Source organism: Ornithodoros turicata, unplaced genomic scaffold (genome assembly GCF_037126465.1).
Source record: "Ornithodoros turicata isolate Travis unplaced genomic scaffold, ASM3712646v1 Chromosome132, whole genome shotgun sequence".
NCBI lineage: Eukaryota > Metazoa > Arthropoda > Arachnida > Ixodida > Argasidae > Ornithodoros > Ornithodoros turicata.
The window spans coordinates 225,723-250,392 of NW_026999309.1; the positions used below are offsets into that span (position 1 = coordinate 225,723).

A 24,670-nucleotide genomic window follows, 5' to 3' on the forward strand; every position below is an offset into this window, starting at 1 on the left:
AATTTCTCCCCAAATTTAGTACGCTGTTTAGCACTGCTTGTTCTACCCAAATTTGCATGAATTGACGACACATATCGATTTCCCCGATTTTTACTCCCCAAATTGGGTAAGAGAATATTTCCCAAAAACTTCAGGCAACAGAGGACACAAACAGATATGACAGTGGGCACACAAAGTTAGAAGTTTCACCACATATTTTATATGGCAGGCAATGACAGAACATATCAGAAGGTTCAGATAACAAATACGAATGCACAAGGCTTCGCTGCGTTACAGGGTCATGTATGTGTAGTGCTTCCCTTGGCATATTCACACACATAATAACAGCTATTTACATGAGACATACAGTTTCACAAAGTTCGTTCCCAAAGTCCGCTCTTCTCTGGAAACGCACACTTATGTATGGAGACATTGGCAGCCTCATGGCTCTCTATGAACTATCCTAAGGACACCAAAGTATCAATACTGAAGCTGTCCTAAACAGTTCCTTGAAACCCTCCTCTCCTGAGGGTGAACTTTCTGATCACTCTGTAGCTGCTCTTCCTGTCAAACGAAATACCCGGAGAGTCTTGGTCTTGGAGGTCGGCATTGCAACATCATGGAGCGCGGTTCACCGACAATGATACCCCCGTCAACACGGGAAGCAGTTTTCAATGATGATTGAAAGCAACGGCTATCGAACATCCGCATATCGCCGCCAGAGGGCTCTGCATCCGATCCTCTCTGTGGCAGGTTGGCACACTACGCTCATGATGGCACCTATCCGCCCCTGCATATGCTAATGGTATGGATATACGGTACTACGGTACAGTCGCCGACCGATTTTTCGGACCTCGATTTTTCGGACATGCTCGATTATTCGGACTCGCTCGCGGAACGGCCGCAGGTCCCATAGAGTTGAGGTATAAGAACGTCCAAAATTTCGGACGCCGTGCAGCCCCGTCGCTCGATATTTCGGACTCTGTTTGCCCGACCAGCGAATTTCTCTCTTGGGGTGACGGAAAATATTGGTATCGTCCGAAATTCGTATCAAAAGAAATCAACCAACTAAAATATTGAGGCAACAAAATAGGCAGTGATGATCGTTCATTTTCCATTCCTCGGTCTGTCGTAGCGCTTTGGCGTCTTCGTTTTTGGCCAACGGCCCAGCACGTGCTGTCCGCCCGCGAGTGGCGCGAGTCGCGCGACAGCGCTGTAAAGTGAGCTTCACCTAAAGCACACATGCGTTATGTGAAGCCGACTTGAAAATTCACGACTTGAAAATACATTGACGAAATGTCGCTTCGGGAAATAGAAGCTGATGTTATCAGGCAGAGATGGAAGCGCGTTAGGAAAGCATCGACAAATTTTTCAAGCCTACTATGGCGTAGTAAAGGTAATTTTGAAGCGAAATTCGTTTTTTCGGACTGCTCGATTATTCAGACTTTTGCGCGATCCCCGCCGAGTCCGAAAAATCGGACGGCGACTGTATATCCATACCTAACAGTATAACAGCATATTGTGCGGTACGCTTGTATACCCATACCTAACATATAACAGCATGCTCTAACAGTAGTGGGGAGAGCTTGATGTCTCGATTAAGCAGCCATAGGCACCCCAACTTTTCTTTTTTTTTTTTGTCTCCATAGTTTTTTTGTCTCCATTCAATGATCGTTGAAGGCTGCCCGTGTGGCCGGCGTGCAATAAGCCGTACGAGTTCGTCTGTGGACTTGGACACGAGATGCGTATACAGTGGAGTACCACGAGGAGGTACCCTGGAGTAATAATCGCCCTTCCAGAACAGGGACCTGTTCTCGGAGACAAGAGCCGCCAAGGTTATACCATGTGCCCGTGTAGATGATGTTTCCGTTGAAGCACGTGACCGGAGATGCTGCAACCTTGTTACCTCTCTCCCGCATGAAACTTCCTCGAATGGGCGTTTAGGGAGCTCGTCGATGCGAACACGTTGCGGCAGACTCCGCACACGAACGGCCTCTCTCCGGTGTGGATCCTCTCGTGTATGATGATTAGGCTCCTCTTTCTATTGGAGTAGCTGCAGAAGCTACAGTGGTGCTCGACCTTCTTGGGCTTCGGGTGCACCTTGGGTAACCGCTCGGAGGTGAGCGCGCCGTCCTGCTGGGGACCCTCGAAGACTTGCTCCGCCTCTGCTGCAACACCTGCGTGACAAAGAAACGGCAAAGACAATGTCGTTCACTCTCAGCAACCGTTGAACACGTTCAATCGATGACACGCCTGATGCAGTACAGTGGTCTGCTTCCCCCAGTTCAAACAAACTGCCGGCTTTGAATGCCAAAATATGTACACACTTCCAATTAAACGCAACAAGTTCCGGGACGACCGCCAATGTCCGAGGGACTTCTGGAGAAAGTCCGGATGCCTTTGTCCCCAGAAGATGTCACACATGTGGCTCTGGTATATCCAGTAATGAATGTCCATCGGAGATCAGTGGGAGCATCATTAATATCATATCGATATACATATATCTGAAGGATTCCTGTCGTAGCTGTTTCAAGGATTGCCCAAATCAGGTTCCTGGCCAGATGTTGTTACATGAACATTTATTGCTGAAAATGGAAGTGCCGGTGCTGAAGCACTGAGGAAGTGTAAATTTGGATGGACCTACTGGATGTCTCAAACCGAAAGCAGTAAACAAAACGCAGACATTATGGTGATGATGAGATAATACTTCAGGCAGTCCCCCACTTCTGTACTTTTTCTGAACGTAAGTGTATGAAACTTAAAGGGGCACTAAACTGATGGTCGCGCTTTGTCTAAGAAACTACACAGAGTGAAAGCAGAGATTTCACTCTACCTAAATATGCGGAAGACATTGTGCGGCTCGAGCGCTTTAACTATCTAAAAAGCGGATCAAACCAGACCAAGTCACTGCAACTCTCCCTTTTCGTCTCATGCGTCAGCCAATGGGGCAGGCTCATCCCCGAATTATGTTTTGCGTCATCAACCAATCTTGGACTCCCACAACGTCAGTCGCGGGGGAGAACCTGCCGTACCTGTTTGCTGTCGCCGCAGGGGGGGTTTCACTTCAAATAATAAGTGCGGCTTATAAAGAAATCTCATTTCTAGATTAGGGAAGCCATTCGGAAAAGATGTACAAATACCGTATTTTCATGCGTATTAGCCACACCGCAGATAAGCCGCAGGACTTGTTTTTAGATACATTTTGAAAATGTTTTTGCAGATAAGCCGCGGGTAATACAACGCAGCTGCTTTGTGCGCTAAACCAGTGATGCCATGCCTCACCTCTAACTGCCGTGCCCACGAATGCTGCTGCTCTGGTCAAATGAGAACTGATGCTTAGCTGACCACGTTTTATCCTGATGTCAGGTGTATTGAACCCTTCCTGTGGGTCTGCCGACAGAGGAGACCGTAGGGAAGGCCATAAACCCTGTCCACATTCCGGTGTCGGCATGATATATAACAAAGGAGGTCAGTTCTAGTGTTCTACTAAGATCGGATTGTGCCCTTGTTGCGTGTTTTTCGTGGATTGACGGGTTAGTGGTGTTCCAGGAGACATGAATCACTGTCACCCCTTTTGTTAATGCTGCGTGGGGGAATGCACCAGGGAGATCATATCTATTCGAATGTGGATCCACCCTTTCGGTATTGTTCGTGCACTGGCAGGGCAGTCCTGTTCCGAAAAACATGAGGCACTGGCCCTTTCGTTTAATCCGGGGTATGGGGAAAATACCAGGGAAAAATAGCCACCAGATAAGCCACAGAGCGTCCACGGAAGAAAAAAAAAAATCGCGCATAGCCGTGGTTAATATGCGTGAAAATACGGTACATGCATTGTGGAAGGACATTCCTCGTGAATGTAGCCGAGTGGCTCCGAAGAAAACATTTACTCAAAAATGCAGCAGCATAGGTGGTGGCCCGCACGAAACGTCAAAATGACGTCGCTCGTACTGTTGTGAGAACTCGAAGGGCGGAGCAAGTTCAAGAAATAGTGCGCAACACGGTCTGTAATTCCTGCGCTACTATGTCATCGTCGACCTTCATAACTTAAGAAAATATGCTTCAGAGTGAAATACAGTCATGTCTCATTTATCAGGACACCTCGGGAGTCGTCCCTTTTCGTCCGGATAACGAATTTCTGGATAACCTAACCAAGCAAAATTCCGGGAAAACCCGAAAAATTTGGGAGACATCTTTATAGCACCAGAAAAGGGAACGTGGAAAAGATGGATAATTCAAAAATCAACACGAAGTGATCTGCTCGAAATTAGTAGGCACGCGTGTGACATGATTTTGATTGGAGCCACGGTACCTGCTGCATCACCCTACTGTTCAAAGAAGGATGATGTCCCAGAAAGTTGGTCCCGCACACATTTCTTTTTGTCTTTTTGCAAATGTCTTTTGGCATAGGCCAAATGGACATGGCCATTGGACATGGCCCACATGGCCATTGGCATAGGCCAAAAGACAGGTGATGCTTTCGGACATTGACGTTCACATGTAGATCTTGTGCGCCAGGTGGATACAGGGCACCTCTTCTTACCGCGTATCGTCTCCCATCTCTACCGTGTGCTCGCACACACACCAAAGGGGAGTGACCTCTGAAGAAAGGGAAGTCAGACAGTACAGAATGCCCCAGTGAGATGTGACCTTTTCCGGAATAATGCGAACACAGCACATGCCAGAGACAGAGGATGTTGACACCTTTCCGTATAAGCGAATCAGAATGACTCCTGGAAGATTGGTCCCGGTACCTGCTGTCCGGACACGGATAATGAATTCCGGATAACTGAGACAAAATCCAATGGCAGCAGGTCCGTTCCCGGTAATGTAGTCCGGATAACGAGTTTTCGGGATATCTGAACTCCGGATAAGCGAGACATGACTGTAGACGTATTCCTACTGACACATCATTGCTCTTATATCGGTTTAGTGCCCCTTAAAGCGCTTCACGTTTCCCTTCGGCTCGAAGGCGAGCAGGACTCCCAAATTTGCGAATGCTCGCGAAATAAGCAGTACATACAGAGTGCTTCACCTGAAGGGATAAGAGACTCCAACTGGCGAAATACCCGCCGGAGGATTGTGGGACTTGTGGGCAACGTACAGCTACCTTCTGAAAACTTTTGCACACATTTAGCGAGGCTTTGGACAATTTTTATTTCAGGGAAATTTATTTTTTCCTATCGAACTCTAAAAATTGTAAAGAAAAACCCCACTTTCTTTTGAAAACAGAAACATGAACCTCTCCACGGATAACAGCAGACCTAACAAGAATCTGTGCACAGCATCGAAAGAAATGCCGCTTTAGCCCCTCACTTGGCGTGGAATGACCCAGGTAGCTTTTTGCAACCTGTTTTCAGTATTCAAACTTTTTAAACATTTTTTCGAAACACTGAAGCGAAGCATTGCCATTCTGCATGTGGGCTTCATGCTCATTACATTCAAGAGTTAGGTCAGTTCCACTTCATGTCACTGCCAATTGTTCTTTAGGTGTACTGCTCCATTCTGCAAATGGACTACAACTCATTACACTTGAGTGTTAGGTGAAGCCCACTCTACACTGTTTACAATATTCTGTCACTAAAGTCTACAACTTCTGCGAGTTAAAGAGGGTTAAAAATTGGGCGGTTCAGTAGATCGCGATTATAAAAGCGCCAAAAACTCCCAGTGCCGGGAAGCTAAAATAAAAAACACAAACACACTGCACTACAATGTGCCTGTGTTTATTACTTTAGCTCCGCAAATAATGGTACCGTGACGTTACACGTAAGGTTTGTCCGCGCAGTGTGGAGACGTGTTGCACGTGCCGCGGAGTAGCACTGCGGATGATTTGGACCACCTGGGGTTCTTTCGACGCGTGCCAGGAATCTCCGACACACGGTGCTGGAAGCAATGTTTACGTCCCCTACGTTGCTACTGCGCTTGGCTGGGATCGAACCCGCAAACGTGAGCTCAGCAAGCCAGCACATTACTGACTGGGGTTTTTAGCGCTTTTAATAATTCCGTGAGTTTATGGTCAACATGTACTCTGGAAACTGTGTGTATCCGGTAAATGTACTCCCAACTCTGAGTTATGTTCAGTTACAGATGAATATATGTACAGTTTCTAAAAACTAAAAGAGATTCACAATGTAAACATGGAAGTGAGGAGACGCGCACAAAGCAGGCGGCATGGAACATGTTGACTAACTCTCAATATGCAGTTCATCCCACTAATGCAGTCTACCATACAAAACGCAGAGGGACCCTTGCCTCACGATATGTTATGCTGGGTGAAGAGGCTCAAGAGTTTGGAGGAGAATACTATCATCAAATGAGCAAAAAACACCTCAACATACTTCACCATGGGGAATTCTAAATTATTCCAATTGGACCTTTACTGAGCGAGCGGAAGATTCTTACGGAAGAAACTAGTGGAGGAAAAAGCAGAAGCACTGGTCGCAAAGCCATAGTTCCGAACACTGACCATTCGCGCAGCGTCGGAATTTCAGGAGTGGAGTGCCGCGCACTCAGCAGACGACGCTGTCATTTCCTGTCGCGTGCTACGGATATCTTGTGGCAACGCAGCAGGATATTCCCCAGGTTAGCGGCTTATATACGTGAAGGCACGACGCTCAGCGTTCGACATTCGCGCGACAGCAGTATGCTACGACGTTTGTCGCATCTTCCGCCGGAATATTCCAGGGAATGTCGCTCGTCTGAATGCGCGGCGTGGGAACGGCAAGATCCTGCTAAATGGGGGGTCGACCGTAAAGAACGTTTATCCAACTCACCGAGACCTCCTAGTGATCCCTTAGGCACTGGTTCTTCTGAAGGAACACTCTGGAGGGTAAGCAGATGGTGCTCCGGGTGTGCAGTCATGGCATCCCCGTGCGCAAATCCCATGGAACACACTTCACCCGCATGAGACCTTTCCTGGACCTCAACATGGGGTGCACTTGCTCCGGAGTAATTGCAGAACTGGTGCTGGAATTCTTGCGCGTCGGCATCGCGTCGCCTTCCGGAGTCCTCTTCCAAGGCGTGCGCGATTCCCTGGGGGGAACTTTCGTACGAAAAATCTTCCCACTCCTCTTTGACTGTAACTGTAAAAGAAGCAAAGACGCTTGAGCATCAACCAATCGGATAACAGAGCCCATCCCTTTTGCCAGTGCAACAGTGGAGAACAGACGACACTCTAGTTCTATACTCCCGTCGCATGGATAATCTTCAATGACAATTGAAACACACGGCTATTGAATATACGCGTACCGCCACGCGCCACAAAGTGTATGCCAACCTGTTAGGACGCGCAGGATCCAATAGTCACTGAGAAGCTGACACGTTTTACACTTGGTGGCGCTTATTCAATGGTCATTGGTTCCAATGATCATTGGGTACATTAAGTAGGCACCCTTCTAATGGCACACCCAAACAAGAGGCACGAGACACCCGGAGCGACCAAACGGCAAAAGCAGCGTTGATGCTGTTTTGGGTGAAATGCACGTCAAAGTCTTCGAAGGAATAATCTTCTCTTCCCACTTTGGTGCCTGTAAGACAAAGAAGATCATGTGACAATCAACCACTACAAGACTAACGATGGGTAAAATGTGGCAACACGTCCTAGTGCTCGGAAATTGCTGGTCATGAGTGCTCAGAAGGTAGTGGATTTAGTCGCTTGGATCACACTAGGGAGCATCGCAGTCGCTTGTCTTCAGGTTCCTCCGTCGTCTGCTAGCCCGTGTTAACTTGGACGTGCGGGGCAATGGGGACTCTCGCGGTGCAGAAGTCACGCTGCCAGATATAGTTGGGCAACCCTGAGCCTGAGGATTTATCGAGGCCAGGTGGAAAGTGCGCTAGATGGCAAACTCCTGGTGGTAGGAAAGCGCAACGAGAACACGCACGACTGCCAGGTTCTGACAAAGGGAACGCGTTTGCTCAGGACCTTGCAAAGAAGGCTGAGAGACTACGTGAATTCACCATACGTAACAAAATGTATTGGTACGCTCTTTCCAATAACACCGATAGAGAAATTCACAAGAATATAAGGGTGCTGTATCACATTTTGGCAAACATTATTTAACATTGTCTAGCACTGAATGCGAACGTGAATATAACAGTTTATGCGAAAGGCCTCACATCTTGAGCTGCTGCTATTTTGAACACAGACTGTTCAACAATTTCTGGCTTGGAACACTGACAATGCTCTTCTAAACAGCCCAATAGTACCTTTGTTAGTACTTGTTGGCATCACACTGATTGATTGTTGCGAGAAAAGTACACGGACTATATTTAGATGAATGATGACAAAAGATGAATGATGATTTGAGGCTTTGTGTGTATTTGTCCTTTTTATGTTGTTCCAGTCTCAGAACATCCGTTCTCTCATGTTCTATATTTGGAGCCTGATGTTCTAGGAGTTAACCCATTTTTTTTGCCCCCGAATTTTTTAGCCAGCAAATTGCCCTCACCGAAATTCCTATAGGAATGCGCACTAGATGCTTGGCAGCACATGCAATGACATCCCTGTTTGTGTACCAAACAAGTACAGTTTGTTTGAGTATTTCAGCCCAATTTGTCCCCAAATTTAGCACGCTGTTTAGCTCTGCTTTTTCCAACCAAATTTGCATGAATTGACAGCACATATCGATTTCCCTGATTTTTACTCCCCAAATTGGGAAGAGAATATTTCCTGAAAACTTCAGGCAACAAACCAACAACATCCCAGTAATTCAATCAGTACAGAATAAGAGGAGGTCGCAAACAGATATGACAGTGGGCACACAAAATTAGAAGTTTCACCACATATTTTATATGGCAAGCAATGACAGAATATATAGGTATTGAAGCTTCAGATAACAACAAAAAAAAAATGCTCAAGGCTTCACTGCGTTACAGGGTCATGTATGTCTAGTGCTTCTCTTGGCACATTCACACACATAATGACAACTATTTACATGAGACATACAGTTCCACAAAGTTCGTTCCCAAAGTCTGCTCTTCTCTGGAAACGCACGCTTATGTATGGAGACATTGGCAGTCTCATGGCTCTCTGTGAACTATCCCAAGGACACCAAAGTATCAATACTGAAGCTGTCCTAAACAGTTCCTTGAAACCCTCCTCTCCTGAGGGTGAACTTTCTGGTCACTCTGTAGATGCTTCTTCCTGTCAAATGAAATGTCTGGTCTTGGTCTTGGAAGTCGGTGTTGCACATTCGCTTTCATACTTGCAGACGTTATGGAATGCGGTTCACTGACAACGCTACCCCTGTCAACACGGGAAGCAGTTTTCAATGATGATTGAAAGCAATGACTATTGAATATGTGCATATTGCCACCAGAGGGCTCTGCATCCGATGCTCTCCGCGGCAGGTTGACACACTACGCTCATGATGGCGCTGCAGTAGAACTTCTGTATACAGTAAACCTGCGTATACTAATGGTATGGATATACGGTAATACGGTGTATCCATACCTAACAGTATAACAGCATACTGTACGGTACGTTTGTATATCCGTACTTAACATATAACAGCATGCTGTAACTGCAGTAAGGAGAGCTTGATGTCTTGATTAAACAGCTGTAGGCACCACACATTTTTTTATGTCTCCATGGTAAAGAGAAATCTTTATTTTTTTAAATAAAAATACCCAGCTGCCTCAAACGTAAACTCTCATGGGAGAAGACAGGACCGCAGGAAACAGAAAACCTGTTCACAACCTTATCTATCTTTTCTGGTAGATGTAATTGTTTCTTGTGTTTTATCCTACGATACTTTCATGTAATAAATGTTACGCATACAATTACAAAGGACTCTGCAAGTTTAGGGTCTCATTCGCTCTTGCGCTATACAATTGCCTCTGCTCTACAGGTTGGCGCCCTGTGATAGAATGCGCCAACGTTGATAATGCTGCTGCGCTTTTTACTAATGTTGTGCAGTCCGCTATAGGACAGTTTGTTCCAAAGAAACATTTTCACTCGCCTAAGTATCCTCCCTGGTTCTCCCATGAACTTAAAGGACTACTAAGGAAAAAGCTGCACTTTCATCAAAAGTACGTGCGGACTAAACGCGACGACTGGTATCTAAAATTCAAAGAAACACGTAAGCTCGTCAAAACTATCTACAAAAGGGACCGAAAAACACACGAGGACTTCGTCCAAGCATCTCTATCTGCTAACCCAAAGGAATTCTGGAGGTTTGTTAAGGATAGAACAACCTCTCGTGCTGGCGACATTATGCTGAAACACAATGACGATTTTGTCTCGGCGCCTTTGGCAGTTGCGAACTTGTTTTCCGATTTCTTTTCTTCTGTCTTCTCTAAATCTGCCCCCACAATCACTGCTCAAGCCTCTCCATCTAATCTTAGCCTCTCGAGCATTGTTATTGATGAACAGGAGGTTTCTCGTGCCATCTCTTCATTAAAATCAACCTTGTCCTCTGGCATAGATAATGTCCCTAATTTCATTGTCAAGGGTTGTGCCAATGTCCTCGTGCCTGTGCTGACTTCCCTTTTTAACCGCTCCTTACAAAGCGCTCAGTTTCCTGAGGTCTGGAAAAAATCTCTCATAGTTCCTATACACAAAGGTGGTTCACGAGTTGAAGTCTCAAACTACAGGCCCATATCCTTGTTACCCTGTTTCTCGAAAGTATTTGAAAAGGTTATGTTTTCGCGATTACCTTTCTACTGTAAACATTTTCTTACATTTACACAACATGACTTCCTACCTGGCAGATCTGTCGAAACCAATCTTGTTACATATATGAATTTTCTAGCGCATCATATTGGTAAAAGCATGCAAGTAGATTCGGTTTACTTCGATATATCGAAAGCGTTCGGTTCTGTGAGTCATCAATTACTTGTTGATAAATTATCCATCTATGGATTTTCCCATCAAACTTATGCAACTGGTTCACTTCTTATTTAAGTAACCGCAACAACGTTGTTATTTACAAAGGTACCCAATCCCGTTCATACTTGATGACCTCCGGTGTTCCTCAAGGCTCTATCCTTGGGCCATTACTGTTTAATGTTTTTGTCAATGACCTTTCCACTTGTGTGCAACACAGTAACATTCTTCAATACGCTGATGACCTCAAGTTGTTTTGTTGTATTAATCATGCTGACGAATGTTTGGATTTACAAAATGACATCACTCGTGTACAGTCTTGGTTTACACGGAACATGTTGAAACTCAACGCTCTTAAATCTCATGTAATCACTTTCAGTCGGAAAACTACCCCCATCCACTTTACCTACTCTATGGCGTCAACCACCATTAATCGTGTTAACTGTATAAGAGATTTGGGCATCACTTTTGATAGTCATCTCTCTTTTCAAACGCACATTACGTATATCACAAATCTTGCATTCTCTAAACTAGGTGTCATCTCGAGACTTACAAAAAACTTCTCGCACCCCTTTTGCTTCTTTCGCTTATTTTTTTCCACGGTTCTCCCTCTCATCGAGTTTTCCTCTGTTGTATGGAACTGTTTGAACAAATCTCTCACATCTGATGTTGAAAAAGTCCAAAGACGATTTATTGCTATTTACCACGACCGATACATTGGTAAAACTATGTATTATAACTACGACCACATTCTTGAAAAACTTAACCTACCCACCTCAGCTCATCGAAGGACATTGCGCGACTGTCATTTCCTTTTCAAGCTTGTGCACGGCATCATTGACTGCCCTGATTTGTTATCTTCGGTGTCTGTTCATCGACCATTGCGTAACTTGCGATCCCAACCTGTTTTTCATGAAAATATGGCCCATTACTGTGCACCTATATCTCGCTTGCAGCGCACCATGAATACTCTCTGCCAGAATTATGATATTGACATCTTTTTTTTCTCATTCTCATCATTTAAATCTTCTCTTCCTAACAGCAACGCGAGAACTGTTTAACCCTTAACATTTCATTATTTGCTGTTTGTTGTTTTATGCTTTGTATTGTGTTCCCTGTGTCTTGGTGCACCATCCGTTAGACCCCACGGTCGTTGATGGGTACCCTCAAAATAAAATAAATAAATAAATAAATAAATTCTTTTGGGTTTAAATATAATTCTGCCCAATTGTTCTCTCCCAGGTCAGTTTCGGGAATTGTAATCGTATTAAGTCGTATCATGTACATGATTTAGTAACAATCTGAGCACGCGTCCGATGATAATACATACTACCTTAGCTGAGTGTAACGTGCAAAGTGTGCAACGTGCAAGTGTAACGTGACATGTGCAAGGCACATTTAATATTACATCATGTGCTGTTTGTGACTATAAATCGCGAGTGATGAATGTTTGACCAGTATGTCGGTTGAACAAGGTCAGCTCAAGTATTCAACCGGGTGTTCTGAGGTCTGTGTTGTCGTTGTCCCTCCGCGTGAAAATTGCCTCATCCGCTACGACGAGAACAACACGTGCATCTCAAACTACGTGGCGCGTGCTGGACAGAAAGAAAGAAAAAGTTTCCCGGTAACGCCCGATTGTATCAATGGCACCCGATTTCACCCCGAATTTAAGACTTGGAAATAGCGCCCCACCATCCACCCCTGTCACCTGAATCCGGAAAGTCATTTAGCCCACAAAATGTCAGAACCCCATATAACCCATATAGGGTCAGACCCCATATAGGGTGCGGCACGAAACGTGTCATCTGGGGTTCATAAGAAAACGGTAGAACGGACAAAATATGCGGTCAGTACGGCTCCCGTGCGGCGATTAAGTTTGCCATCTTCACAAAATACTGTTGTCGAATTTCAATTGCAATAAATTAAAATTTCTGAATTGAACTCTGAAATTTGCCTAGGCAACTTAACGTTTTTTTTTTTTTTTTACAGAATCAGGAAGCCAGTGGCAGACTTAGTTGAATACACCGGAAGGCGAAATCTCTAATGCTACGGCGAGTGCGAAAAAGAATTGCGAAAATCGTCTTTTTCTGTATTTTTGAAGATGGCAAGCTTAATTGACGCACGAGAGCAATTGACCGCATATTTTTCCGTTCTACCGTTTTCTTATGAACCCCAAATGACACGTTTCGTGCCGCACCCTGTATAAATGATTTACGAGAGAAATTAAGCTCCTGATATAGTAACAACATCTAACGGTCCAACCAACTTTGCTGTAAAGAAGTTCTACGGTATGCGCATCTTCAACGGCGATTGCTTTCAACGATCGGCGAAGGCTACCAGTGCGATGGGGGGCATAACACCCCTGTCAGATGGGCGCACTTACGGCCTTAACAGTTACGGTCTTAGGTGCGCACGGCCATTAAACTCTTTCAAGACGGTCAGTCATACGGCCCCTGCGACAAAACAGAGGTGTGAGGGGAATCGGGGTCCCACGACCACTGAAAGCACATTCGTGATTGGCTATGGCCGTTGAGAACACGATCCCGATTGGCTGACTCTTAATTGTTAAGTCAATTTGACGGGCGCGCTGTCTTTCCTTATCTACAGGGTGCGGCACTCAAGTGTACCACATTTCCGTCACTTCGTAAGAAAAGAAGATAGAGTCCAACTCTCTTGAAATTTTGCACGGTGAGTTTTTTCAGCATTCCTTGCAGACGTCGTCTGTTAGCGCACACAGGAGATCAAAATTGTTCAAACTTTTGACCACATGCATTTTCTATGCCCTATTCCCTGTTATTTTGATACACTTTGCTGGGGAACCGCGTTTCACAACGAGTTTCGCCACATCACACACAGATGGCGCAAGGCGCCAAGCGAAACCGAAACTAAAATAAAAGTAAATAAAATAAAAAATATAGTAAATAAAAGTAAAAAAAAAAGTAATTTCCCCACCTCTACCCCCCACAACGAAGTGTCCCTAAAATAACCGGGAATTGGCCATAGAAAATCAAAAGTTCGAACAATTTTGATCTCCTGCGTGCGCTAACAGACGACGTCCGCACGGAATGCTAAAAAAAACTTCCGGAAAATGGCTCTGACTGTGCAAAATTTCAGGCGAGTTGGACTCTATCTTGTTTTCTTGAGAAGTGACGTAAATTTGGCATGCTTGAGTGCTGCACCCTGTAGGTGGCGTTGCGTGTGCCCGTCTGACAGAGGTACGAGGGGTATGAGTTTGTTTGTGGACTTCGACACGAGGTGAGTGTACAATGGAGTACCACGAGGTACCCTGGAGTAATACAGTCGCCGTCCGATTTTTCGGACTCGACGGGGACCGCGCAAGAGTCCGAATAATCGAGCAGTCCGAAAAAACGAATTTCGCTTCAAAATAAACTTTACTAAGCCCTAGTAGGCTGGAAAAATTTGTCGATGCTTTCCTAACGCGCTTCCATCTCTGCCTGATAACATCAGCTTCTATTTCCCGAAGCGACATTTCGTCACTGTAAGTACACTGACAGAGGCATCGCCGTCATCAAGTCCGCACGTCGGCTTCACCTAACGCACGCGTGCTTTAGGTGAAGCTCGCTTTACAGCGCTGTCGCACGACTCGCGGGCGGACAGCATGTGCTGGGCCATTGGCCAAAAACGAAGACTCAAAAGGAATGGAAAGGAAAGGAAAGGAATGGAAAGGAATGGAATGGAAAGGAATAAAAAATCAACAATCATTACTGTCTATTTTTTTGCCTCAACATTTTAGTTCATTGATTTCTTCTGATACGAATTTCAGACGATACCAATGTTTTCCGTCACCCCGTGAGAGAAATTCGCGGGTTGGGCAAACAGAGTCCGAAATATCGAGCAACGGAGCTGCACGGCGTCCGAAATTTTTGACGTTCTTATACATCACCTCTATGGTACCTGCGGCCGTTCCGCGAACGAGTCCGAATAATCGAGCATGTCCGAAAAATCGGGGTCCGAAAAATCGGTCGGCGACTGCAATCGCCTTTCCAGAGCTGTTCTCGGCAGAAAGAACCACTGAGGGTGCATGGTTACCACGTGCCTCTGTAGATGATGATATTTCAGTTGAAGCGTGTGACCAGAGATGATGTTGAACACCCCTTGTTAACTTTCCCGCGCATGAATGTGCCTGAAATGGCTCTTCAGGGCGCCCTTTGTTGCGTATGCTCTGTAACAGACTCCACACATGTATGGCTTCTCTCCGGTGTGGATCCTCTCATGTATGATGATTACGCTCATCCTTCTATTGGAGTAGGTGCAGAAGCGACAGCGGAGCATGATCTTCTTGGCCTTCCGCCGCTTGGCCTTCGGGTGCACCTCGGGTAACTGCTCGGAGGTGAGCGCAATGCCCCGCTGGGGACCCTTGGAGTCCCCCTCCGCCGCCACCGCGGTAACTGCGAGACAAAGAAACGACAGAGTCCCTGTCATTCACTATCAGTAAAGATTAAAGGAGTACAGACGGCCATCCAAAAAAAGTTTCAGATTAAGACGTCCGATGAAAGTGTGTGCGTCATTTTACCGATCGGCGCGGAAGGTTTTGATGTGTGCAATGTGTTACCCAGAAAAAAAATTTTCTGGGTAAAAAATAAAAATCTTATTTTTCTTTTCTTCCCCTTTTCTCCTTCTTTCTTCCCCTTTCCTTTTCTTCTTTTTCCTTTCCTTTTCGTCCCCTTTTCTTTCCTTCTTCCCTTCTTCGCCTTTTTTGTTTGGAATAGCAAGCCGACCTTCGTCTGGCTGACCTTTCTTTTTCTTAATAAACATATTCCCCCCCAGAAAAAAACTCACATAAATATGGGTCCGCGCCTTCACCCTTAACTCGCAACTCCAGCTATAACGAGGATGAGAAGTTATGATGCCACGTCGTCGATGACGTTGTAAGGAGAACTCGTTCTGGTTCGCCGGTCAGTGGGGGTCAGCGCCTTGTCCCTTTGCCGCTGTAAACCAGTTTTTGCCAGTTCTCCCGGAGAATTGGCGGATAGAAGGAGCGGCCAAATCATTACCGAGCCAGGAGAAAGGCTTTTTCGGAACCCCGAACAGCCGAGTAGCAGACGACAGCGGAGTAGCAGACAACATTTCTCTAGACCAATCAGCGAGCGTTCTCCTTATACCATCAGCGCGAGGTTTCAGGCAGATCACAGGCTGGTACTGCTCTTCACCACCGTTGCGCACGGTCGCATTTTGCGGCGTATTTTAAATTCAATTTCTGCGATAATTATGACTCTGTGGTGTAAATTACTTCGCATGGTGCATCTTACTGGCCTACTTAACAGTTTTATAGGAAGAAAACTGGGTGTTAAAAATGACTTCTGTGCTACTTTAAACACATTCAATCGATGACATGCCTGAACAGCCGTCCAGTGCTGGTGTGGCAACGTTTGGGACTTATAAGCATATGTTCAACGTGCAGCCAAAGAGCTTCTGCTATTTTTCTTCCCTTTATACTTCGCTGGCTTTGCACTGGGCTTTCAGACGTGAGTCTCTCACCGTGACGGGAGGACATCACTTCCCATAAACACATATATATACATGGTGTCCACGCTAAGTGTGAACAGATTTTTTAAAAATATATATAACACTTTTTCCAAGATGAAATCAATTGCAATATAGCATATGCTAAAGGGCACTCCCTAGCAGGGCATTAGCAAAGTCCAAAGTCAATGTCATAATTAACTTTCCTTAATTAACTTTTTAATTATAAAAGCTACAAAGTTGTCCCAATGAGAACATCTGTTCCTTTCGGTCACCTGATATCGTAGCCGTTTTCAGAACAAAAATCCGTTCGATAGATCGCCCGCAAAAAATTCGTGAAGGAACGCCATTTTTTTCTTAATTTTGTTTGTGTGTGTAACAGCGTCTCTAATGGCGGGTGCTCTAGATCATTTATGAATGTGCCAGGTTGAGTGCCCGACCTGGCACATTCACACCCGACCACATAATGGCACCCCTGTTCACCTGGCGCCCATGGCACCTGTCCACACCTGCCACACCCTAGATACGCCACTGCTTAAAGTAGCACAGAAGTAATTTTTACACCCTGTTTTCTTCCTATAAAGCTATTAAGTAGGCCAGTAAGATGCACCATGCGAAGTAATTCACACCACAGGGTCATAATTATCGCGTAAATTGAAATTTTAAAGTACGCCGCAAAAAGCGACCGTGCGCAACGGCAGTGAAGAGCAGTACCAGCCTGTGATCTGCCTGGAACCTCGCGCTGACGCTATAAGGAGAACGCTCGCTGATTGGCCTAGAGAAGTGTTGTCTGCTAATTCAGTGCCGTCTGCTAACTCAGCTGTTCGGGGTTCTGAAAAAGCCTTTCTCCTGGCTCGGTAATGATTCGGCGGCTCCTCCTATCCCCAATTCTCTGGGAGAACTGGCAAAACTGGTTTACGGCGGCCAAGGGACAAGGTGCCGACCCCCACTGACCGGCGGACCAGAACGAGTTCTCCTCATCACGTCATCGGTGACGTGCCATCATACCTCCTCATTCTCGTTATAGCTGGAGTGGTCAGTTAAGGGTGAACGCACAGAGCCATGTTTATGTGAGTTTTTTTCTGGGAAACAAATTGCACACATCAAAACCTTTAGTGCCGTTCGGTAAAACGACACACACACTTTCATCGGACGTCTTAATCTGAAAATTTTTTGGGAAGGCCCTCTGTACTCCTTTAAGCGCTTCACATTTCCCTTTGACTCGAAGGCGAAGAGGACTCCCGAATTTGCGAATGCTTGCGATATCAGCAGTACGTACGGGGTGTTTAAGCTAAAGGGATAAGTAACTCTTAACTGGTTACGTACTCGTCAGGGGATTGTGGGACTTGCGGGTGACTACCTTCTGGAAACTTTTGCCTCCATTTAGGAAGGCTCTTGGACAATTTTTATTTCAGGGAAATTTATTTTTTTCCAATCGAACTTTGCAAATTACCAAGCAAACCTCGCTTTTTTTTTTTTTTTTTTACAGAAATATGAAGTTGTCCACGGATAACCGCAGACCTAACAAAAACTACTCGCAGTATCGCAACAAAAATAGGCGGAAAAAATCTGTAAAAATGCCGCTTTAGCCCTGCTTGCTTGATTGTGCGCAGAGAAGCGTGCCCAGAAGGTGCGGGGAGAGGAGGAAGTGCTCTCATCTCTTGTTTTACCTTTCTTTCCCCCACTTTGACCTTTTCGACCATTTTTACTACTTTTGTTTTGCTATTTCTGTTGCGATACTATACGTAGTTTTTGTTGGGTCTGCGGTTATTAGTGGAGAAATCCATATTCCTGTAAAAAAAAAAAGTGAGGTTCGCTTGACAATTTTCGAAGCTTGATTGAAAAAAAAATAAAACATTTCCCTCAATTAACAATTGCTCAGTGGTACTGTACGAACGTAATGCAAGAGTAAAGACATTACTTGGTGAAAGTAATCACATTAGTAACGCATCATTAATAGAGCCTGAAGTTTTCGGGAAATATTTTTCTCTACATTCGGGGCGTAAAAATCGGGTAAATAAACATGTGCACTAAATTCATGCGAATTCGGGTGAAAAAACTTCTAGTATGCTAAATTCGGGGTGAAATGGGGCTCAGTTACTCAACTAACTGTAGTGGTTTGGTACAAATGGTGATGTAACTGAATTTTTCTGCCAAACAAGTAAATTAATGCATTCCTACAGACATCCCAGTGAGGGCAATTTGCCAGGTAAAAATCAGGTTTCACCCTAAAGAGGCAACCTTCAATTCGGGATGCAAATTCGGGGAAGAATCGGGTAAAACCCTAAAACTTCAGGCTCTAATCATTAACCACAAAAAAGTGACGATTACCATAATGCACTGCTTCTGCAAAAAGTAACGGTAATGCATTAGAAAATAAAAGTAATTTCTCCACCTCCGACTGTGTCCAACTTACTCAAATCCTTGGAACCCTCTATCCCCACGGGCGCGCCCCCTGGTGATCGCGTAGGTGCCCGTTCTTCCGAAGGAATTCTCCGCGGGGCAAGTAGGTGCTCTCGTCTCGGTGGCTGGTGCTCTTCGACGACACGCCCCTGCGGATGACGTTTTCCTCCCGTACGAGACCTTCCGCGGACGTCATCGTGTGTCGCTTCCTCTCGTTGCCTTTTAGAGTCCTCTTCCAAGGCGTGCGCAATCCCCCGGGGGAAACTTTCGAACGAAAAATCTTCCCACTCTGCTTTCACAACTGTAACACAGAGGAGGTCATCTGAGCATCAGCCAATGCGGTAACGGGGCCCTTCCTGCTACGAACGAAACAGTGGAGAGCAGACGACGTTCGAGTTTTAAGCACTCTCTGACACTGCTCGCACAGAAATAGTTTCACAGTTCACTTTCACGTCATACTCTTTAACTGCAAAACAATACTATTATCTCAGGTGGAGCATAAACAACGGGGCCCGATTTTTTCGGGTTATTTGTATCGGCAACATTGGGGGGAAAATATAGGGTTATATCTTGCTTCGATAACTCGGTCGTAATAGGATCGAAATGAACCGGATTCCACCCGATTCTGGTTGAATCGGATTGAATCAGGCGTAAATCTTCCCTTTACTCTGCATAATAACACATGACATGCCGGTAGACACAGGGTATCGATGTACGTATAGTTCATGCATCTAAAAGGCTTCCTTTCCACTAAAAGCACTAAAAACGGGGCGACACACCGTACAGACCGCTGCTGTCCTGTGTTGTGCTGTTTTCAGTAGTGAAAGAGAAGTATCTTATCAACAAGCTCAAATGGATGTTTTAGTTATTTAAGAGCATAGTTACGCATTTACAACACAGTTTCCAAGGTTATGTTTAAACCTGATGACTTTGGTTCCCACTGGCCTAGCAGTCTTTGGGAAAATGTTTTCCTTTTTTTTTGGGGGGGGGGGGGGGGGTAAATATGAAGTGCAACCCCCAAAAGTCAGACCCTAAATACAAATGATTCATTTGTCCCCCAAAACACTGCCTTTGAAAATTGTGAAGCCGACCCCACGCCCACAAGCTTAGATAAGCGACACCTATTATCTGTTATCTATTACACTCTGCAGTCCTCGAAACGATGGGCAAAGTATAACTACATGAGAGGAGTATAGTTGCGCTCTTCTGCTCATGGGCATCAACATGTCCTCCTCGGCAAGTTTGATGCAGACTACAGTTCCACGCTGTTCAGCCCTAAAGGGATTATATCTCACGCTCGAGATGAAATGTACGTCAAAGCCTTCGAAAGTATAATCTTCTCTTCCCTCTTTGGCTCCTGTAAGACAAAGAAGATCACGTGACTATCAACCAGTGCGAGACAAATGGCGGGTGGCCAAAATCCGGCAACGCCACCTAGCCACCACCTAGGAAGTCGACGGTCATGTACAGCTCCGGTCAACCTTAATAATAACACTGGAAAAAATGTGGTCTCGCTCCCGAGCGCGATTACAGCAACCCTTGGGGGGACGAGGAAATCTTAATTCAACAAAATTATTCTGTTATTTTAACACAAGGATTTTGTTCATTTAACATTCTCCCAGTTCCCCAAGGGTGGCTTTTATCGCGCTGGGGAATGAGACCGAATTTTTTCCAGTGTTATTATTAAGGTTGACCAGAGCTGTACAAGCTAGGATTCAGTGATGGCCAGTAGTTAACTACATGCAGTTAAACTACCTGACTGCGGTTAAAAAGTAGTTATCAACTACTTGCACAAATGTAGTGTGCAACTACTAGTTAAACTACTATATTTCAAGTAGTTAACAACAGTAGTTAGGATAGTACAGGCGTCAACTACTTCCGATTTTGCCGCAAGCTTTACGGCACAATTGCTCTTCCGACTTTTACCTCGAGCTACCTGTTTGATGAGAATGGAGGTGCAGAGTAACTGTGCCGTGCATGTGTACGAAATCCTCACTTTTATCGCTGCTTGCGATTCATATTTAGGTGTTCAAGAACACGACAAGATGGGATTGGTGTTGATGGACAACGTTAAGTAGTTAGAGATATAGTTAAAATACACTGCAGTAGTTAAAGAAGTAGTTTTAACTGCCTCCATTGAAAAGTAGTTGAACTACTAGTTAAACTACCCCATCACAAAGTAGTTAGTAGTTATAGTTAAAGTTATACTGTAGTTATACTGTAAGAAATAGTGGCCATCACTGCTAGGATTACATTGGGGGCGCTGCAATCGCCTGTCTTCGGATCACTCCGGCTTCTGCTAACCTGTGTTAACTTGAACGTGCGAGCCAACTGGGACCCTTGCAGTGCAGAAGAGACGCCGCCAGACATGGTGGGGCAACCCGATGTACGGCCGTATCGAGCCCAGGTTAAAAAGAAAAAGTGCAAGACGGGGAATTCCTGGCACGACCTGATAGATTATAGTGGCCATGTCATAATCGACAAACCCAATGAGGAGCCCCTCCACACGATCTACTAGGGGGCGCTGCTCATCGGCCCACTGTGTCTGCATCGTGATTGGACGATGGAAATTTGAATTTTGAACGCGCAGAAGCGGATGCACAACTAGAGATGCAAAATTTCTGGAAATTTTGAATCGCTAAAAAAGTTTTTCTTTGCGGGTTTTTTCCAAAAAGTTCGAAAAAATGGAAACAAACGCGGTTACTGCTAAGTCGAAGCATTCCCAGCCAAGCCACATCATACAATGAGCTAGAAACTTTAGTAGTGTTCACCCTCTAGGCATAACTGCAGAGCAGATGCATCCCATGAGACTGCTGTCTACTCAGCGATAGGTAACTGGATCAACCCGTCCACTCCGACCAGAACTCCGACATTATGTGAACGCGATGGTGATCGCTTGGAGCAGCCAGACGGAGCTCTAAGTTGGTGGTTGTTGGCGGATTAGAGGCACCCAAGGCACTGTTTGTCGGGTTGGAACGCATCGAAGGCACGAAAATTTACATTTTTGAATTTTGTCGCCTGGAAATTTTGGGCTATGTTTCCGGAGACGAGAAAAAAAACAACAAAAAGAAACAAACAAAACTTTTTTTCCCAAAAAAACTTGTTTTTTTTTTAGGCTTCGCATCTCTACGCAGGACTACCATAGCAAAAGCAGACGACAGCAAGAGTTCCTTTGAAAACGCATAGAATGATGATGATAATCAAGCTAAAGTACAGAGTACTGTAGAAATTGATGAAGCAATAACCGGGCCGATCAGTAGCGCCACCGCTAGCCTCCAATTGCGGCGCTGGGAACAGGTCCGTATGACACGGTCGCTACTATCTAGTAGGTCGCGACCCCTGGTGCTAGGAAAGCGCAACGAGAACACGCGAGATTGCCAAGTTTTGACCAAAAGAACAGTATCGCTCAGAACCTGGCAAAGAACGCTGCAAGGAAATGATCACGCACATTCGTTATAAGTAAAGCCTGAAGTCTTCGGGAACTTTTTTTTTTCCCAATTCAGGGGATAAATATCGGGGAAATCAACATGCGCTCCAAATTCATGGGAATTTGGGAGGATAAACTTTCAACGTGCATCGGGAAAAACAACGTGTGCTCCAAATTGATGCGAATTTGGGTGGAAAAACTTCAAGTATGGTAAACTCAGTGACAAATCAGGCTCTATTACTCAAAGAAATGGTACTGCTTTTGTAGAAATGGTGATGTAAATGCGTTTGCTGCCAAGCAAGCTAGCGTGCATTCCTACAAACACTTCAGTGAGAACAATTTGCCAGGTAAAAATCAGATTTCACCTTAAAGAGGCAACCTTCAATTCGGGGGTACAAATTCGGGGAAGAAACGGGTTAAACCCTAAAACTTCAGGCTCTAGTCATACGTAACACAAGATTTAGTGTTTTAGTGCTTGTCCGTGTCCTATTTCGTTTTCTGTCCGCACCTTCGGTTGCGCTAAAGTATCATGAATGCCAGGGTAACATAAGAAGACAACACAAAATGATAATGCAATGACAAAAATAATAATAAGACACGAAAACACACTACTTAATTTCACCTAATTAATTAATCACAAAACAAAAGCAGCTTGAGTACCGTCACACCACTGGAAACACTGCAGTCCGTCTTTTTTGGTGTGCGATGAAACTTTTTTTTAAATCTTTAGCTCATTTTTGGTGAAACACCCTGGTTATTTGCTTGTTGTGTATTAAAACTTCAGCTGCATTTGAGACTTGTGTACGTGTGCATCCTTTTTCGTCCCCCTAATAGTGGGCAGATAATATTAGAAACCTTACAACGCATTTTACGTGGACACTAATTGCAGGACATACTGATTGGATGATCCACATAGAACGAATAAGCTCAACGTTTGCTGCACGTAACAGAGTAGAAGGTGAGCAAGCTGGTTGAACGGCAACATTTCCTCGTGCATGAGGAACCACAACACAAGCACAGTTGTCGACCCAAATTGATCGGAATCAGCACGGTCACGTCCTGTCATAACTCCACCATGAAGAAATCACACACCCATAGCTTGACAGCAATTCTGTACATTGACGGATGTCGAGGTTACAAACACTGCCTACTGGATCATACAGGGCGTTCAAAGAATTGTAAGACTACATGGAATACGCTCGTACGGGCCTCTGCTACGGATTGAGGCCGTTTTGAATTTGTGTCACGCATTAATCGCGGTAATTCGCGTAATTAAACTCGAAAAATTGCCAAGCAATGGCAGCATTTTTGTTTCTCAATTTGGAAGCCTATAGCCATAACAAACCAATCCAATCAAAATCACAGGGGGGGTTTTTTCGAAAGATTTAAAAAAAAATGACTGTCAACAAAAAAATTTGACAGTTGGAAATCAGTCCCCAGGTGAGGTGCCCTCGCTGATATTTACGTTTGCGGAACTGTCCAGATACCCTCTTTCCTGTGCCAGAAGAAACAAAACCACGCCACAACCGAAATACCGCCTTTGCCTCGCAGATTTTTTTTTTAGTTTAATTAAATAAATTAGCTTCATTAATTTTGCGTATCACCGATTCAAACGCCCTTAATCCGCGGCAAGAGTCCGTATGAGTGTATTCCAAGCAGCTTTACGATTTTTTTGCGTAACGCCACATCATCTTTCCATTCTTCACAGGCATTTTCATATGGACGGCCGTGTTGATGAACGCCTCCGTCAATAGCAGACAGGTTGTATGTATCTCACTGCGCCGTCATTTCTCAACATCTTGATATCTAACCTTCCACTGTCATAGGAGGGTGCCCGTAACACTCGGTCGAACAAGGATGAACACGGAGATCACAAAGACATACGGGACCAGCTTGTTGCAGGCGTTCGGAGATGTTGGACACACAGGATGTTCCTCACTGGTTATTACGCTCTCTCTTCGCTACCAACAGGTACCTGCACTTTGCTACGTTGAAGTCAGCTACGTATACAGGCTCACTTCTGGCAATGTATTGTCAAGTTTCTGCACAGGTAAACGTCGCCATGATCGGCTTGAAGTCGAGAAAACACTGACCCAACACGATTATATGCGCCCGGTTCCAGTTGTATGCGATGCACTTAAGTGAGTTGAACATACGGGCATCAGTACAGTTGCGCTGCGGTAACATGTGTTTAAAGACAAACGAATACTTTTGGATCGTATTTTACATTGAGGTTGAAGCGGACATGACATGATTGCGGTGACGATGGCGGTGGTCGACAGGAGCAAGATGGAGTGGAAACCGAAACCATGAAAAGATGGCTAGGAAGCAAGCGAGCTGGTGAAAAAGATTTTGCGTGACCCTCCCCAATGGCAGGTGCAGGGATGTATCCATACCCCTCCCCCTGCAGTGCAATGTGTCTTGTCTTTTTAGCTCCCCAGCCACTGGGGTTTTGACGCTTTTAATCATGATTCAAGAAAACTGAACAGCCCAATTTTTAATGCATAATGTAAAAACCCCGAGACTAGGAACACGAAGGGACAGACACAACACGA

The 24,670-nt window shown here is 45.1% G+C and overlaps 1 protein-coding gene across 5 annotated transcripts; it reads right to left on the reverse strand.

The window, feature by feature from the left end:
* Positions 1 to 76: 76 nt before the first annotated feature.
* Positions 77 to 24,398, reverse strand: LOC135372221 (zinc finger protein 574-like). Of its 5 annotated transcripts, none has more exons than XM_064605894.1 (5): positions 19,870 to 24,398; positions 18,702 to 18,989; positions 14,859 to 15,210; positions 6,750 to 11,704; positions 77 to 2,156 (listed from the first exon to the last, which is right to left on the reverse strand). In XM_064605894.1, exons 4-5 carry the CDS (start codon positions 6,859 to 6,861, stop codon positions 1,882 to 1,884), a joined length of 387 nt encoding a protein of 128 aa, XP_064461964.1. In that variant the 5' UTR covers positions 6,862 to 11,704; positions 14,859 to 15,210; positions 18,702 to 18,989; positions 19,870 to 24,398; the 3' UTR covers positions 77 to 1,881. The 5 variants fall into 5 exon arrangements, 1 of the variants encoding a protein (XP_064461964.1); XR_010415885.1 differs by lacking the exon at positions 77 to 2,156 and having other exon boundaries at positions 6,753 to 11,704; positions 19,870 to 20,045; positions 20,993 to 24,398; XR_010415887.1 differs by lacking the exon at positions 77 to 2,156 and having other exon boundaries at positions 6,753 to 7,502; positions 11,577 to 11,704.
* Positions 24,399 to 24,670: the final 272 nt, after the last annotated feature.

Bases quoted from the DNA above. Each gene is read 5' to 3' on its own strand.
- LOC135372221 (XM_064605894.1), bottom strand. From the start codon at position 6,861: ATGGGATTTGCGCACGGGGATGCCATGACTGCACACCCGGAGCACCAT. The intron at 2,157-6,749 runs GTGAGTTGGATA...TTTGTCACGCAG, and splicing joins GGGATCACTAGGAGGTCTCG to GTGTTGCAGCAGAGGCGGAG.